General features: G+C 30.3%; 1 protein-coding gene and 1 long non-coding RNA gene across 2 annotated transcripts in view; one reads left to right on the top strand and one right to left on the bottom strand.

Moving 5' to 3' along the window:
- The window catches only part of LOC130892360 (uncharacterized), a 29,936-nt gene extending 21,777 nt beyond the window's left edge, over nt 1-8,159 (top strand). Inside the window, exons 9-10 of the long non-coding RNA XR_009059026.1 lie at nt 1,108-1,241; nt 7,823-8,159. This is a non-coding gene — a long non-coding RNA (uncharacterized LOC130892360). The remainder of the gene's footprint in view (nt 1-1,107; nt 1,242-7,822) is intronic.
- LOC130892352 (zwei Ig domain protein zig-8-like) overlaps nt 1-16,527 on the bottom strand; it is a 468,122-nt gene that overhangs the window by 122,272 nt on the left and 329,323 nt on the right. Inside the window, exon 2 of the mRNA XM_057797743.1 lies at nt 14,713-14,864. Within this exon, the coding sequence (XP_057653726.1) occupies nt 14,713-14,864 (152 nt within the window). The remainder of the gene's footprint in view (nt 1-14,712; nt 14,865-16,527) is intronic.

Raw genomic sequence — 16,527 nt, 5'->3', positions numbered from 1 at the left:
TTTAGTCCAGTGTCATCTATATAGACATTTTTTCTAAATGTTACAGATTTCTTTTTTTGATAGTTGCACCTTTTTTTTGGTGATTTGCTTCCATCAGTTTCATTGATCATGGGTAAATGTACAGAGTGCTGGTCAGAGTCTGTATATACCTTGAAAAGTGTGTCATCTTCCTGTAACATCCATGGTTCTTTCTGTGCCTCGGTATTTAAATAAAATTTGTTACTGGAACTAGGTCCAATATTTTCTTGAGGTTCGTTGTACTCATAGATACCATATTTTGGAATTTCATTCTTTGGAATGCATTTTTTATCAATTCCGTGTCTTGATTCTCCTTCTTGTTGGTCTTGCATATTTTGTTCTTTGATAAGATGTTTATTGACAAGTTTATAAAAAAAATCGGCAGCGAACTCGACGTTTTAATAAGTTAATATAAGGGCACCAACATTAATTGCTTTGACAGGATTCTGGAAATATTTTTTTGACAACTTGTCACATCCCTATTAATAATGACAATTTTAAAGGCTGGCATGGACGACGTTTAAAAAGTAATTCTAGGCACCCTCATAACCAATTGTTGAGGAGAAAATTGCCTCGAGTCATACAAGGTGATAAAACTTCTAAATAAATTGTTATATGTTTAAACTAAATTTTTACGGATACACACAATAGTTCGAGGGTCTTGTTTGAGAGATAAAATATATTTCCTCACAGTTTATACTTGATGTATTTGATATTGCAGTGTCCCACAAATAGTAATAGGGCGAATCTCCTACTTTTTAGTGTCTGACAGCGAAATTGACCTCAAAATTTTGTATCAATGGTGAGGTGATAATTTTTATTTCTTCCAAAAAAGGATCGACAGGATATAAGTTAATTATGATTTGTAATTCTGTTATATTTAGAATTTTTACTGTATCGTTCACTTTCATTATCGCCAATAGAACAATGTGATATCTTTCGTTTAATATGCTGAAGAGAGGCATCAAAATAGGTAATGCTTAGACCAAGATATGCTTTTAGTAATGTACTTATAATAAGTGGAGGTTTCGAATTATTCATTTATGTTGTCTCATGGATTTTGTATAAAATTTATAATTTTTTTTATAGTAATGGCTGAGAACATTGAACAAGTATGGAATATAAATAAATTGTAATACTAAGAGACTAAAAAAATATAGAAGCAAGGATGTCTAATGACCAGTTGATTTAATTATGAAAGAAAGATGCGAGTGAAGTTTCTGGTAAGTATTTCGTATATTTTCTTGTTCAAATCCTCGTAAAATATTGAATATTTCTGTTTTTATAATCCATGTACACTTGAGTCGAATCAGGGCTAAAATTGTGTCTAGTATATTCTTTCTATCTCCTTACTGAAATTGAAATGAAATACATTGAACTGGATATTGCTGTTGAATACTGAAGTATTTAAGACTAGAACTGTACTTGTTAATATATTTCTAAAAGTCATTTTTCGTGACTTCAAGAATTTCCAGACTTTCCATTGAACTTGTATAATTTCATTCACTTACTTTTTCATATTAATTAAATGACCAATTTCTGTAGTGTAGATATTTGCATTTCTGAAAAATGTCATCAGGAATGTAACAGAGTCGTATTTCAAAAACAAATTTATTATTTTAATTCTTTTGAAAAATGAAATGAAAATAAATACAAACTTGAAAATTTGGTAACAACAATATATGTTGGAGTTCGTAAGCACAAAAATATTTATTAACGTCTATTCCATAACTATTTTGGTATCATTGTTGTTAATTTTTTAGTTTAATAAATAATGATTTAACAACATTTAGGTAGAAATATTTAATTTTAACCACAACTATCTGTTGAAATAAGAACTACCACTATGAACTATTCTTATCAATTTTACCACATAGTATTTCTCATGATTGATATATTTTCAGATATTACTTTTGATGTGGTCAAATGGGTTGAATACACTATTTTAGTGGTGAGGTCTATTCGCCATTATTGAATTTTGGGTTTCAAGCAAAACTCGTTTGCCTTTAACTTACTAGTGGTGAATTTATTCCCTGGTCCGTTTTGAAATAATGTTTCTTCTTCTGTTGTCTACGTGCATGGCTTGATACTAAAGAAGGCTTGATCGGCCATACTCTATGGTATCTATTCCCCCGATCAATCGAATATTTAGACCAAAAGTATTTCAAAACTATCTTTGAAATTTATCTAGGCATCATGTTAATTTGGCGTAAAATAGACTGCGGCATTCCACATCGCCCAAATGATGTTGACTTTTCTAGCCTTCAATAATGGGACGCATACTTTAATTTGAGGTGTAAAAGGTCCCTTATTGTTGTTTATTTCAATCATTATTAATACTGGAGTTTTCATTGGACAAATCAAAGGAAAACATGAAAATAAAGTTTTTCACTCTATTTTCAGACAACACTATGTATTATTATATACGAAAGTTTTGGGAATATTTGTTTTAAACAAAGTTCAGTACAGTTTTTTTTGAAACACACATTTCTTTTTGGCGTTTTGACGGACAAGCATTGCATCAGTTGAACAATATAGTATTCTATCGTCCTTAAATTGTATTGTAAGCAACTACTGCTTAAATTGAATTTGGTTTCTAACTTTGCAACCATGCTGTCTTTTTGAAAGCACTCATTTCTAGGGTAGCTGGCATTTAATAAACTCAAAATATCGTAGAAAATACGCAAGAACTATAGTTATTACGTTGAAAAAACGTTTGTGTATTAGATTATCATTCACAATAAACTCTCTTGAATTTTAATTGAATCTTTAATATTTTGAGGTAACGGTAATTTGAATTAGGATGCTCTCGGCTAATTATAATTGTTTTTGAAATAATTTTGGTATTATTCTATAAATATTCATTTACTTACCTTTCTAGCTTTCGTCAAGATAAATGTTAGGACTCAATAAATGTTGTTGAATTTTTTTTATCTGCTTTATTTATATAAAGAACAAATAATTTTGAGACCAATTTTCAGAAATTTCCACCGGTACGATAGTCCAGATTCTGATAACAAGGTACTTGGAATCCAACAATATTTTACTCTAGTATAAATTATCATGTCTATTATATTATGTTTCTCAAAGATAGATATAAATTGTTTTTCAAGAAAAATTTTTGATGACATGTTCAGATACACTATTTTGAATCAGCAATTTCTAAAAGATTATTTTAATCTATTTATTATTGTTTGGGATTATCAACTGCCTATTTATGGATTAATACAGATAAGTAAGTAAGAAAGTCGAAATAAAATATCTTGGAATGAACTTTACTTTAAAAATAATACATTCATATCTTACTAATTATTTATACATAAAACGAAAATTAGATTCCTCAAAATGTGGAAAAGATCGCCTTTTCCTGTTGAAAATTACTTGAAATTCAATTATGTATGTAAATGGTCACCCTTTTATTTCGCTATCATATTTTGTAATTCAATTTGCTTACTGAAAACAAAATATTATAGACGTGGGTTAAATAACAATAGAGTTAGAATTTCTGAACCGTTGAAAAAATTTATACTGAACACACTGTTTACTACCACTACACAACGCTTATAATTTCACACAAAAGATAAAGTTTGGCTTCTGAAGACGATAAGTTGGTTCTCCAAATGTGCTTTATATAGTGTAATGCTGTAATTGTCAATATTGATTTAATGGTAGCGTTCAGTATAAATTTGATGGTAGTAACTTACTAGTCAATCGACCTTATTATTAGATTAACTCGAATCATAATCTGAATCTTCAGAAACCAACCCGGATCACGGTAATTGTTGTTCGAAAACTGATCAAGTTATTCGGGTCGTTCTCATATGTTATGATCCATTCTACCCTGTTAAACCAGTTAAATATACTACATTACGAAGTGAAACTTCTTCAATTGCAACTAAAACAATAAGTGACTAAGGAAGTATTATACTACTGGAGATTTGTTTGGAGAGCTCACGCAACTACTTGCCTATCTTTCAATATTCTTTTAGTTTTAGTCTCAATCAGCATTCATAACTTGAAAACCGTGGTTTGTATTGTGTTACGAAATAATACCTTGTAATGGTATTATTTTAGTGTGGTAAAAAGTGGATTTTTTGTGACATTTCCTAAATTGTAGAAGGCTTCTTAAGTATGGTATCTTGAAAAACTGCTTCTCAGGACAAGAAAAAAAAAGAACACATCTCAGAGGGTGACAAGGCATTGGTTTTTGAAGTGATGAAACGTTATGTTGTTGTAAAATCAAATGACAATAACATAACAAAAAAGAGAAAAGTGCTTGGGATGATATCCATACTGATTTTAATGCCAAGGCAACAGTGAACAAAAGACAAGACCACTTGAAGGTTTCATGGAAGGACTTTAAAGCAAAAGCAATGTCTAGAGACAAAGAAGAAAGAAATGAAACAGGTGGTAGAAATAAGGACTATGAAATTGATGGAACAGCAAAAGTTATTGTTGAAATAATTGAAAAGTTTTTTGGTAGCGTATCATTTGTGCAAGATGATGACAAAGAGGTGGAAGATAAATGCTTTCATTTTCATATCAGCGTCGCATATAATCTGACAATTAATAGAAAAAAAAACCTTTCCTATTTTAGAACAGTTCATTGTTGACACTAGAAGGGCATAGTATTCTGATATGTGGCAATCAATTGCACCTATGGCATTTGGGAAACCACCTAATCTATAAAATGCTCGCTTTTTAGCACTACATTGCTCTAAAGTGTTTATTACATTATTAAAAGCTCTGCCAGCTGCTGTTCTATGTATATTTATTAAGTCCCAGCAACTATCTGATAAGTACCTGTACGAAAGATCCTTAGACAGGACAGGTTATAGTTTCTGAAAAGTTCTAATGGGACACTTTACGAAAACAGCTGATTAAGTTCATTACAGCTATTAGAGGACAAACGGTGTTTTGTTAGGTTGTTAAAAATAAAAAGTTAGAAACTTTGAAGGACAGTACTAAATCATATTTTGTTTTCTGAAATCAAAATATACATACATACAATTTGTTAAGTCCAATAACACCACAAATAGAGCAATACAATAATGTAGGAAAATCATTTAATGTTATTACTACCTCAACCTAATCCCTTTCAATTTTATTTTGTTCTATTTTCCTCTTATTTCAGAATTTTATTATTTTTTAAAGTTTCACTCGTTTTTTCTCCATATCCTACTATTTGAGGGTGATCTATCCTCTTCTATTTGCTCAATGCATTTAATAGTTAATGCTGTAGAACTCCAGTTTCACTACTTCCTGCATTTGAACTTTATCATATACAAATCCAAAGGTGCTCTGTGATGGTGCAACGGTTACAATGTGAACGTTAAAAGTTAAATTAATTTTAGTCATGAGTTCTAAAGCGAAAATTAACGGTCGATTGTCACTATTGTACCCCTTTTCCGGCATTTGGAATTTATTCTTCCTACCACAGGTATGAGAGAAAGTATTCAAGAGCTTCTCTCAAACCTTTTGTGTTGCATGCTGTTAAGTTAGGCGATAAGTAAGAACAGGATAGGCTTTAAGACATTCTGGGTTTAATTTAACAACCAAAGCATTCTGATAATTTTATCACATTTTGTATTTATTATTGTTAGAATAGAATTAATCCATAAATTAAGCATATGCATCAATGTGAAGCAAATAATTATATTTTAAACCTCTAAAATTATTATAAAAATGATTTGTCCCTGATCTATTCCGTACCAATTACTTTTGTATACATATTAGGACAAAAAGCATTAATGCACTTGAATACTGTCCATTCGGATTTAGTTGGCAACTTATGCGAAACAGTATCTTCATTATGACAATGTGGTTAAGCCTATTTGAATAATTTACTGTTTATGGTTTTAAAATGAGTTCCTCACGTGCTTCACTCCCTTTTTATTTAACCTTATTAATAATACTTCAATTGTAGTTTCTGGTTTGCTAATTTCTTTAGTTTTTCATGAAGAAAGAAGTATTTTATTTTTCTAGTACTCCATTTCTTGCACCGGTAGATATAAACAGAAGGGAATAGTCGGCTCAAGGTGTCCCTGTGAATAAGTTATAAATTCGCCGTCATTAAGATACCGAAACCATTTAGTTTAAACGAGAAAACCTGACAGATGGAAGTAAATAGCGGGTGGATCATTTATTTCACACTCTTATCTATAAGTCTTATCACTATACATTGACTGCCAGCTTGAGTTTACAGTTTTCATAATATTATAGTGGGGAGGTTAGAAAATTGAGCCATAGCTGCAAACTACTTCGTAGTACTTTATTTTCAATATTCTATAAAACTTAAAATAATTTGAATTTCGTGGTAGGATATGTTGAGCAATATTGATTATTCTTAAGAAGAGAAACTGCTTGGTTAATGGTTCTTCATTATATCTAGATTATACCAAATTTAAATCAAATTGATAGAACCTTCAACTTTCCCTTAATTTTAAGTAGGGTACTTACATTTTTTAAAAAGTATATATTTTTTTGTTGTCATAAAGTGAAATATTTAATTGAAAATTGCAAGAATTTAAAATTTTTTTCTGAAACCATGCATAACCTCTATGGGAAAACTATTTGTTCTAAATAATAAATTTATATTTTATCAAAATGGTACTACTAATACTGGAATGTCAGATATAGGATCAACGTATATTTTACATAACGTTCATGAGGACTCGAGAGGAAAAGGATTATCACAGATACATACCACCCTCTCCTTATTTCTGAGGCTTATGTCGTTTTTGCAATCACGTCTGTTTAAAGCATTTGACATCAATTTTAATTAATGTTTCTGGTTCATTTTACTGCTTGTGCAGTTCCTTAATAAATCTGTTAGAACGTGGATCATAATGATAAAGTTCAATACAGACTCCGAATTAAAACTAATTCAACTTAATCACTTTTTTCCAGCAGATTAGCTACTTTAACAAAGGAATTTTTTCATTTATATTCAGTACAGTGGGTGGGCTAAACATGGCATTCAAGCTTTTATCTTTTCATAATTAAAATGAAAATTAGTGGAAATGGATTTTTAATGGAAAATAAAATATTTATAGAAACTGTGAACGCTATACTAATTATGAGTATTGATTATTTGCTAAATCTATTGATATTACATCAGTTATTTGCAGGGATATTTTCCAACATTCAATTACAAAGAATTAAATATATTTTTATGTATTTATCATATATTTAGTAGCAAAAACAATCCAAAAACTGTATAATTGAAAGAGGTTTTTGGAAGTTCATTGTCATTTTCAAAGTATTTTTGTGAATAATTTGAATCTATGGTCAGAAGGGATTCATTCATCAAAAATATTGAGGTTTTTGATAGTATGTACTGAGAAAATAGCTTTTTCAATAATTTTATTCTAAATTCAAAGATTTCCAGAGTCAATAATATTTATTTTAATTATAGTATAATTATCGTTATTAATTTTTTTGAACTTTAGAATTACACCTGTTTGGAAATACGTTGGTACATATAACAGAGTTAAAGCAGCCACTTGTAGATGGAAAATGTCTCTAGTTGGTGATGCGGGACTTGAATTGTATTAATATCACATAAAACCGAGTCTCCAGACAGATATTTCTCTGCATCTAATTCACTTACCATCATCTGAATGAATTGAAGCAATTAATTCTTAAGTTCAACGTAAACATAGAATTAAATTATCCAAACAAGACATATTTTCAGATTGCAAAGTTTAATGAATAATATTAGTATATTAGGCTTAACCAATTATAAATTGAATTTATTGCCAGAAAAGGAATTAGTTCTAAAATATTTTTATTTTATTTTTAGGATAGTGCAGATAGACTAAAAGAAAAATAAGTTTCATGTGAAAACCTCCATATAGATTTTTCAGTATCACGAATTATACATTAATTCGTATGGCTCATAGGTCATTTTCCATAAATAAAAGTTTGGTGGTTTCGTTGTGAAAATGGAAACAAGTTGGCTTATGAAGAATGGGAAATAACCACCTTCATAAGATAAATACACTCTCCAACAAATTTACAGCGTAATTTCATTAGTTATATTTTGGAATTTAGCTAAACCAAATATATATATGTGGAGATAGAATTCAACCAGTATTGTTGGAAATAGACATCTTTAATAAAATATGTTATAAACAGTATGTTAAAAATTATTGTTGGTTCATTTTAATAGCGCAAACTTCCTCCTCTGATATCAGCTTGCAGTATGCTTTTAATCTCATTTCTAATTTTGGTCAAAAGCTTTCCATATTTCAATTAAAATTAACAATACAACTCAAGTAAATTGTGAGATAGATTTAGTAAAGTTTGTGACTGACCCATTAAAAAGAGGCTCTATTGTATTGAGGTCAGTGCTGTTTATAGTTTAGCTATATTTCAATCCCGCAAAGGTAATTTTGGACAATTCTTGTGAATGAGGTCATACTCGGAGTGAAAAACGTCTACAAAGGTATGAATTGTTCTGATGTGTCAACAATGTATATGTGAGCATTAAGATTTTCTTTTTTGATTACCACTGATAGTATTGCCCTTTATATATCAATGCTGTCATATTCCGCTAACATTTCGATACTGGAACACTTTGATCTTCTGTACCCATCTAACAACATTTATTTTAACAACTTGTCGTCTTTCTAGTCCAATTAATATCTCGTAAACTGTATTTGTTAACCAGGAACTATTTGTTAAAGTAAACGAAGCCTTTGAAATGACGTATATTTGGATTGGATATATTGATATTTGGATCAAATTGGTACTTGACACAGGTGTTTCCATTTTTGGGTAAGAATTTTGGAAAAACTTCCTAGTAAGGTCAAGTTTTCGTTAGAACACTGTGTATATTCACTTCCATAAAATGCGAAGAATAATGTATATGAAAAGAAGGTTTACTAGACTTCTATTCGTTGCTTATTGCTCTCAAAATTTCTGTTAATATTAACGTACTATTTTAGATTCAATGTGATATAGATATATCTGAATTGATAGTTAATTTACCATACCAACGAATTTAAATATAAATACTCATGATAATGTTTATTTTGGAGAGTATATCATAAAAAGCAAAACAGTCACTTTTCCGAATATATTCCAAATATAATGAATCAATTTGAAAGCAAACAATACAAAAATGCTATTTATTTTAATGTCGTCGTTTTCCAGTAGAATGAATGTTGTATGAATATGAGCTTTATAGTTTTAGCTTTAGGCGTTTGATATATATTTTTCAAGAATTGCCATTTCATTTTCAATACGCTAATAGCAAGGTAAATATTTAACAACAATTCTGTGAATTTAATGAATATCAACACCACTAACTTCAAGCACCAATGAGAATTTCTACCACCACCGCTGTTAGTTTGGAAATAACAGTTTTTAAAACCAGACCTAGATAAAACTACTTTCTTAGCTATATGTCACCACGATTACTGCATTCAAGTTTAAGGAATTTATCAACAAAAACAAGCAAACAAAGTTTTATTAAAAATTTTATTATTCACCCTCACAATAGTCTCCATTCAACTCTACACAACTATAATAACTCTCATCATTCAAAGAATCATTGCTAATCGTCTAAAGTGAACACGTTTAGAACCACACAAACACAGCTTTTTTGCCTTCTCTACAATCCGCACGGAGAATTCTCTTGAGAAGTGACTTCATTTTGAGAAATAAACTGAAAGCCGTATTGGGAAATATTGAAATAATTTAGCGCGATATCGTCGCAATGTCGTTTTGGCTTTTCAGCCACTCGACGTTTGTACCTAGAAGATATTTTGTACAAGACTCTGCATCTCATTTATGGTTCCATACTCTGACTCTTTCTAAAGGAGGCTATTTTCTGGGGTTTTTATGTTTCGAGCTGTTAGCACTGCTCCTTCGTGTGACCTAAGCATTTTGATTTACTGAACAGTGATAAATCTATGGCTTGTTCGCAAAATCTGCAATTATCGTTCTCTTCCATGCCTTTTGTTTTATACCCACCGACCACCAGCTTAATGTCTCTTTATACTTCTCAGCTAATATGACTATGAATATTTTGGATTGTCTTAGGCCTGGAGTGTTTTTCCAGTATTACTGATTTGATTCTTCAGCAATCCGATTAGTTGCTTATTGAAGTGGCAGTTGACATAAACTGGTCTTCATACACCGAGTGCAATTTTTCCGAGACTTTTTCCTCAGTTTTCACTAAAAATTCAATTCCAACACGTTGATTATAATGTAATTAGAGAGCATATGTAGTAGTTAAAGGTAAACGAATTTCCACAGTGTTGCCAGAGCTATGACTAAATTCGAGTAACTTGATTACCACATCTCGTTTATTTCATTCATTCATATATAGCGGTTTTGGACTTTTTTGCCTCGTCAGAACCGCCTTTTTTCATTCATAGTCTCTTAGACAACTATTGTAGCTTGTTCTTATTCACTTTTTCTAAAATAGAATTCTATGTAAATCCAGTAGGTCGGTTATTCGCTTGTATAACTGGAAACTAAAAATAATATTCACTTTGAGGTGCTAGAAAATATTTTTGGAGATTTATCCATTTTCGTGGGGAAAAATAGGTATTATCCTGGCTCTAGCAGAAAAACGGTTAAAGTTTTTAAAAACCGTGATTCTAAACCAATTCATATGGACAATTTATATAAATAATAGAAGGTAATTTTGTATCTCTTTTTAAAACAAATAATTAGAATACCCTTTTAAATAATCTTGTTTTGCGTTTATGCTGACGAAAATGAGAAATCAAGTTGACGCTTCGTTCGTCATAATTCGTTTATCCTGGACGCTTTTTTAAAATAACATCGCGTGAATTTCAACTAACTCGATTTCATAAAATCATTAAAAATGTATCTAAAAATGAATAAATAAGAAATTCAGGTGCAAAAGGAAGGATACGACTAAAAATGTATTTCTAACTTGGCGTTTTCAATTTAAACTTTACAAATTACATAAATTGGCTTCGATTCATCACATAGTGCTTATAACGGAAAAGTTGAAAGCAGTTTCTCACAGGAAACTTATGACCCCTTCCCGTTTTCAAATACTTTTTAAACGAATGAATGATCTAGGGGGCACTAACATTGACTGATTTCAATTGCATTGAAAGTTACTTATTTAACGTTGACTCTTTTATCACGACTTCAGAAAACCAATGTGAAGAGGGGTTGAGTTCAACATTGTACGATAGGGTTTCTAACTTTAAATATTTTCAACGTGAACAGGTAACAAATGTTTTAAATGTAACTTTGAATTAATAGAAAGACTTTTATTAAGGCTAATCTGTTCCTTTGATATCATAATTTTCGTACAAACTACATAACTTGATCTGAAATCAAATCTGAATAGATGATAATCATTTCTCTTGTGATGTTATTAAAATTGTCATTTTGTCTACAATTTTTCATTGAGTAACAGGGAGATGATATATCCCATTTCCGACAAAAATTGATGTGGTTTTCCTAACTTTCCTGGACTATACTTGATTTTAAAAATAGAGGATTTTCCCCCATTTTATTTCTTATTACATAAAAATATATTATCCTGCCAGTGTCACAAATCCCATTCGACGTCCTACGTACCAACTACATACCGAAACATTAGAAACGAACTGAAAGGAAACAAATAGGGCACTAAGAGAATTTCAAAGTAAAAGAGGCAAGTAATTTCGCTGTAAAATTCCATTCAGGAAGTGCGAATTCTGAAAATAAATCTGTCCGAAAACATAGTCTTGAATAAAAAATGCCTTTAGGGACGTGATATGTCCGCCGCAACAACTTAGTTTCTGGATCCATTGGAACGGGAACCCCTAGAGTTACACCACCAAAATCCGCTGTGAGTTTTCAATGATTATTCGATAGAAAATCATGACAAAGATCTTTGATAAATTGCGGCGTTTGCTAATTGAATCGCGACAAAGTGATTTTTTCCGAAACGGCAGTGACATCCCAAATTGATGGACACGATTAACGTTTTGATTACAACGTAATCGATATTTTACGTGCATTGTTCATTTGATTAGTTAATAATAAGTTTGTTTATGCTTAGCATGTATAATGAAAATGATTCGGGACACAATGTTTATGGTCTATAGGGAAAAGCAAAAGACATAAAACACCATATCAGATCAAGATAGCTTGCTTATATATAACCGCTGAATATATGTCCTGGAATTGTTTATACGTTACCTATACAAAAACAACAAATTTATTTCAGCATTTAATGCACAATCGTGTAATATTTTAAAACAAACCAATAATTCTTCAAACTAATCAAATTTGGTATCTCGATTATAAAAAAAATTCCGCAACACTATATAAAAACTCGTGTGTACCTTCAACAACAACAAATAAAATAAAAAGATATGGTAAAAGAAGTTAGTAAATGTATGAAATTCATTTGAAAATCGGATACAACTTGTTCAGACGGTTTAAGTAAACACTTATGCATTCAGATCAAAATTAATGGATTTGAATGTAAACAATGAAAAAAAAAATTTAAACGAAACCATTTTAAAAAATTAAGTAAATCAGTAGAAAACTTTTTAGCTTACCATGTATACAGAGGTACATTTATGATTTCTCTTATAATTATTTTGGAAACTAGTCATTAATCCTTAATTCACCACGTCAAACAAATAACCATATATCAACTTCCTGTTCATATCTAGAGTAGTCATTTCAATTTAGAAATTTTAAATACCCTATATAACATTGGGAATACTTCATACAGGTATTTTGAGATCTAGAATTATACATTTTTGAAAATTTCATTGGTAATTCTACCAAAAATGTGTAGAAAATTTTAACGTAAAACAATTATAAAATTTACTAGGCAGTAATAGACAATTTTACTATATAATTTAATCAAAGACTTATCATAGAATATTTACTATACAGTTTTGTAAATATAACACTCAATTAACTTGACTCAACTTAGAAAATATATTTTTTAATTTACTTTACAATAAACAAACTATATTCCTCTGAAAAGCTATAATGTTTTAATTAGAGTGATATTGTTTTAATTAAGTTCTATTTTTGAATTCAAAATCTTCCCCTCTACCCTCTAAACCAAATACTATTTACTGAAGCATAAATGCAAACAGCGTAGCTGTTGCCATCTATCCATTGTTTCCAGAGTAACTCCAATCAAAATTTTTTTCTGTAATTTCACTAAGAATTTTCGTAAATATTCAAAGATTGTTATTGAAAATAATAAACAGTTCCATATAATTACTATCCAAGTAAGGTTTATCCTCAAAGATTGTAAAATTACGTCATCTTAGTAAATTTCCTCAATTCTCTAAGAAAATTATTCAAATTGCATTATAATTTGCATTTGTAGTCACTGATAAGTAATTTAAGCCATCATATGTTTAGCAAAACAATAGCAATTTCACAAAAAACTTACAGTGTAGAAGTCTAAAAACTATAATCTATTTTCATGTACTTACTAATCAAAACTTAGTTCGGTCATTTCAAATGTTATTTAAGAATATACAAGTTTTTGCGCTTGGACCAATAAATCTTTTATAACCATAAGCGGTACAGAGAAATATAAAAAAGGTTTGGAGTGGCCAAAAGCCGCATCATAAGATCTATAGGTACTTATTTGCCAATACAAGCTAGAAATTTTTTGTTTCATTCTAATTCCAAGAATCCAACGAACAAATATATTTTGTTTAGATGAATCGTGGATCAATGAGAAACATACACCAAATAAATTTTGGCAAGATGAAACTGAAAGTCGCCCACAGGCAGACATATAGTAGTTTAAATTCACACAAACAGGAAAAGGGCGCAGCTTGATGATAGTACACATCGGCAGGTCAAACGGTTTTGTTAAAATAGTTTATTCACTTTTAAATCAATTCGTTCCGAGGACTATTACTGTTTTTAGAAGAATAGTTCGAAGAAATGGTAGGTACCTAGATCTTCAGAACTGTATAATGGATAATGCAAATTATCAATCTTAGATTTTGAAAAATTGCCCACAACCAAGTGGTTAAAAAATATTTACAGATCTAGATTCAAAGAATATTAAGAAAAGAAGTGGGCACAGATAAAGACATATCCTGATTTACTTATGTAAAAAGAAGCTCTATTTATACTGGCGAGTTTTCATATTAAAATTGTTCTTTATCAACGTAAGGTTGTTTAAAAATCAAAGTTTACAACCTTATAACTTTATAACCAGTATGATAAAATGATCTTCGTACCTTGTCGAAAAATGAAACGTTTTAGATAAAACTGCATTTTGAATTCTTCGTCATTTTATTAATTTCCTATTTGAAACCAAACAGAAACGGAACGTTTTGAAAAATTGAACAATCATAAGTTTAGTTTATAGCCCACCGTGTCTACAGATGTTCGTCGGTGATTCCTGTTAACTTATTTTGAGAACTAGATAATATTCGTTACCTTATTACGCAAAATAAATAATAATTTACCTATTTCGCTTTTTTTAAAAATATTCTTTATACTTTGGTAAAAGTCGGTATTGAAGGATAGAAAATCTAAATATAAGGAAATATATAGGGCCGGGAATTTAATAAAAGTTGGCACTAAAAAGTCTTCCTGTATAAAAGAAAATTTTAAATTCACGATAAATACAACAATATAGTTTTCGAAAATTTTATTATTTTTATAGATAAAATTATGTTCTTATTAACGTGTTTATGGAAATGTATGACTTACCGCTTTGTCCCCAAGTTGTTCAACTCTGCAGTGTAGAAAAGCAGTTTGTCCAACGGTGGTAGTCACATTTCGTGGTACATTCAGTTCAAAGTAAGGATATATGCTGACACTATTGTTTAAAATATCCTCATCCATATTGGATACTACAGCTCCTGAAATAAATTTGTTGTGTTAATAATGAATCTCTTGATATTACGTTTCATTCTAAATTTCACATATGGAAATACCAAAAAATCTACTGAATAATTAAAGGAAATTATATGTTTGTGGTGAAATGTTCCACTAATCTGTGATTACAACTATTTAAATAGTTAATCTCGCTTAGCCCTTGCAGTCAAACTCAAAAATACAATATTTTTGCTTTGAAACTATTTTTAAAGAATTTACTAATCCTACAGATGGCTGTCACAAAGAAATATGTTAATATGAAGTTTCTAGCTTAATGACTGCCTTTGTAGATTGCATATTTTCGTGTTTGCTGTTTATAACTGAATTATTCTAGTTCAATGTGAGTAATAATGTTTGCTAGTGAAAAAATCCTCATTCAGAAATCTAAAAATTTTATTAATGCTACACTGTGAATTGACTCTTCTGATATAATCATAAAAACATACTGTAAATTTACAATTGTAGTCCTTCCAATTAGCGAAACCATTATTTTGAAAGACAATAAGAAAGTTTTGCTGTTAATGTTCAAAAGGAAATAAAAACCTGAAACATACTAAAGAATTCCTATTTTGAGGGGCGGATTAGGGATAAAATTCCATTTACTTGTAATAACTCTAGAATTGGTGATGATGTTAACAAGATTGGTGAAAAAGGGAGCGTTACTCTTCTGTGTTTTTTGAAATTTGGGGTTGCTCCTATTGGGAGAATTGATTACCAATGAAGCTACCACATCTCATGTTGGAATTTGAAATTATTGATTAGTCCTTATATGCTTAAAATTATTTTCAAGCTTCAAAAATTTGTTTCAAGATGTGCTAATGATTAATCTATCAACTGTACGACAGAAACAGTTTTTTCATTTTATAAAACTTTTCATTGTATCTTAATTCGATCACCTGTCATTCAGTAACTTGTAGATATTTTATACGAGGGTTGCCTTACAAAAAGTGAAACAGAAACGAACAAGTGTTTCATTGCTTTTCGAAATATTCGCACTCAGGGTATTTACATTTTCGTATACACTTAAACTAATTCTGGAAACATTTTTTTCTCACTCTGAAGATAATATTGTAAACACATGGTTTTGAAACTCTTCAACAACTTCTTGAGGTGCCCGCTCATCCTTCGTTTGACAGTTGGAACAATAAAAAGTCATTAGGCGGTAAATTGTATGCATACGGGCAATGAGAAATTAACTAGATATTTTTCTCCTTCAAATATTTAGTTTTTTGACGTGATTTATGGAAGCTGGCATGCGGAATCCATTTGGAACATATCTTCTTCGCATCTAAATGTTCATGTAAAATCTTCTTTAATCATGTTGGGTACAGCATCGATGTTTCTCAGAATGACAATCGTTTTTGGCCAACTCTTCTTCATTGACGGACGCCCGACCATGACGAAATTCTGCAAACCAAATGTAAACAGTTAAATGTGCACGAAGCGATTCTGAGTAAGGCCTTTTTTAAAATCATAAAAAATCATCCAACGTGAGCCTTCGCGGACGATTTCCATGTTTGCTCATACTTGCTTCGTTTACCATCAACAACTTTTAAATTACCACTATCTTCGGAATAAAAACATCAATGTTCACAAATACAGTGGTGCCACAACTCATTAACGCCACCTATTGTTCGATTGTAAAAA

Source organism: Diorhabda carinulata, chromosome 1, assembly GCF_026250575.1.
Source record: "Diorhabda carinulata isolate Delta chromosome 1, icDioCari1.1, whole genome shotgun sequence".
In the NCBI taxonomy this organism is placed as follows: domain Eukaryota; kingdom Metazoa; phylum Arthropoda; class Insecta; order Coleoptera; family Chrysomelidae; genus Diorhabda; species Diorhabda carinulata.
Note: the sequence above shows the minus strand (reverse complement) of the source record. Positions and strands in the feature narration are given on the sequence as shown.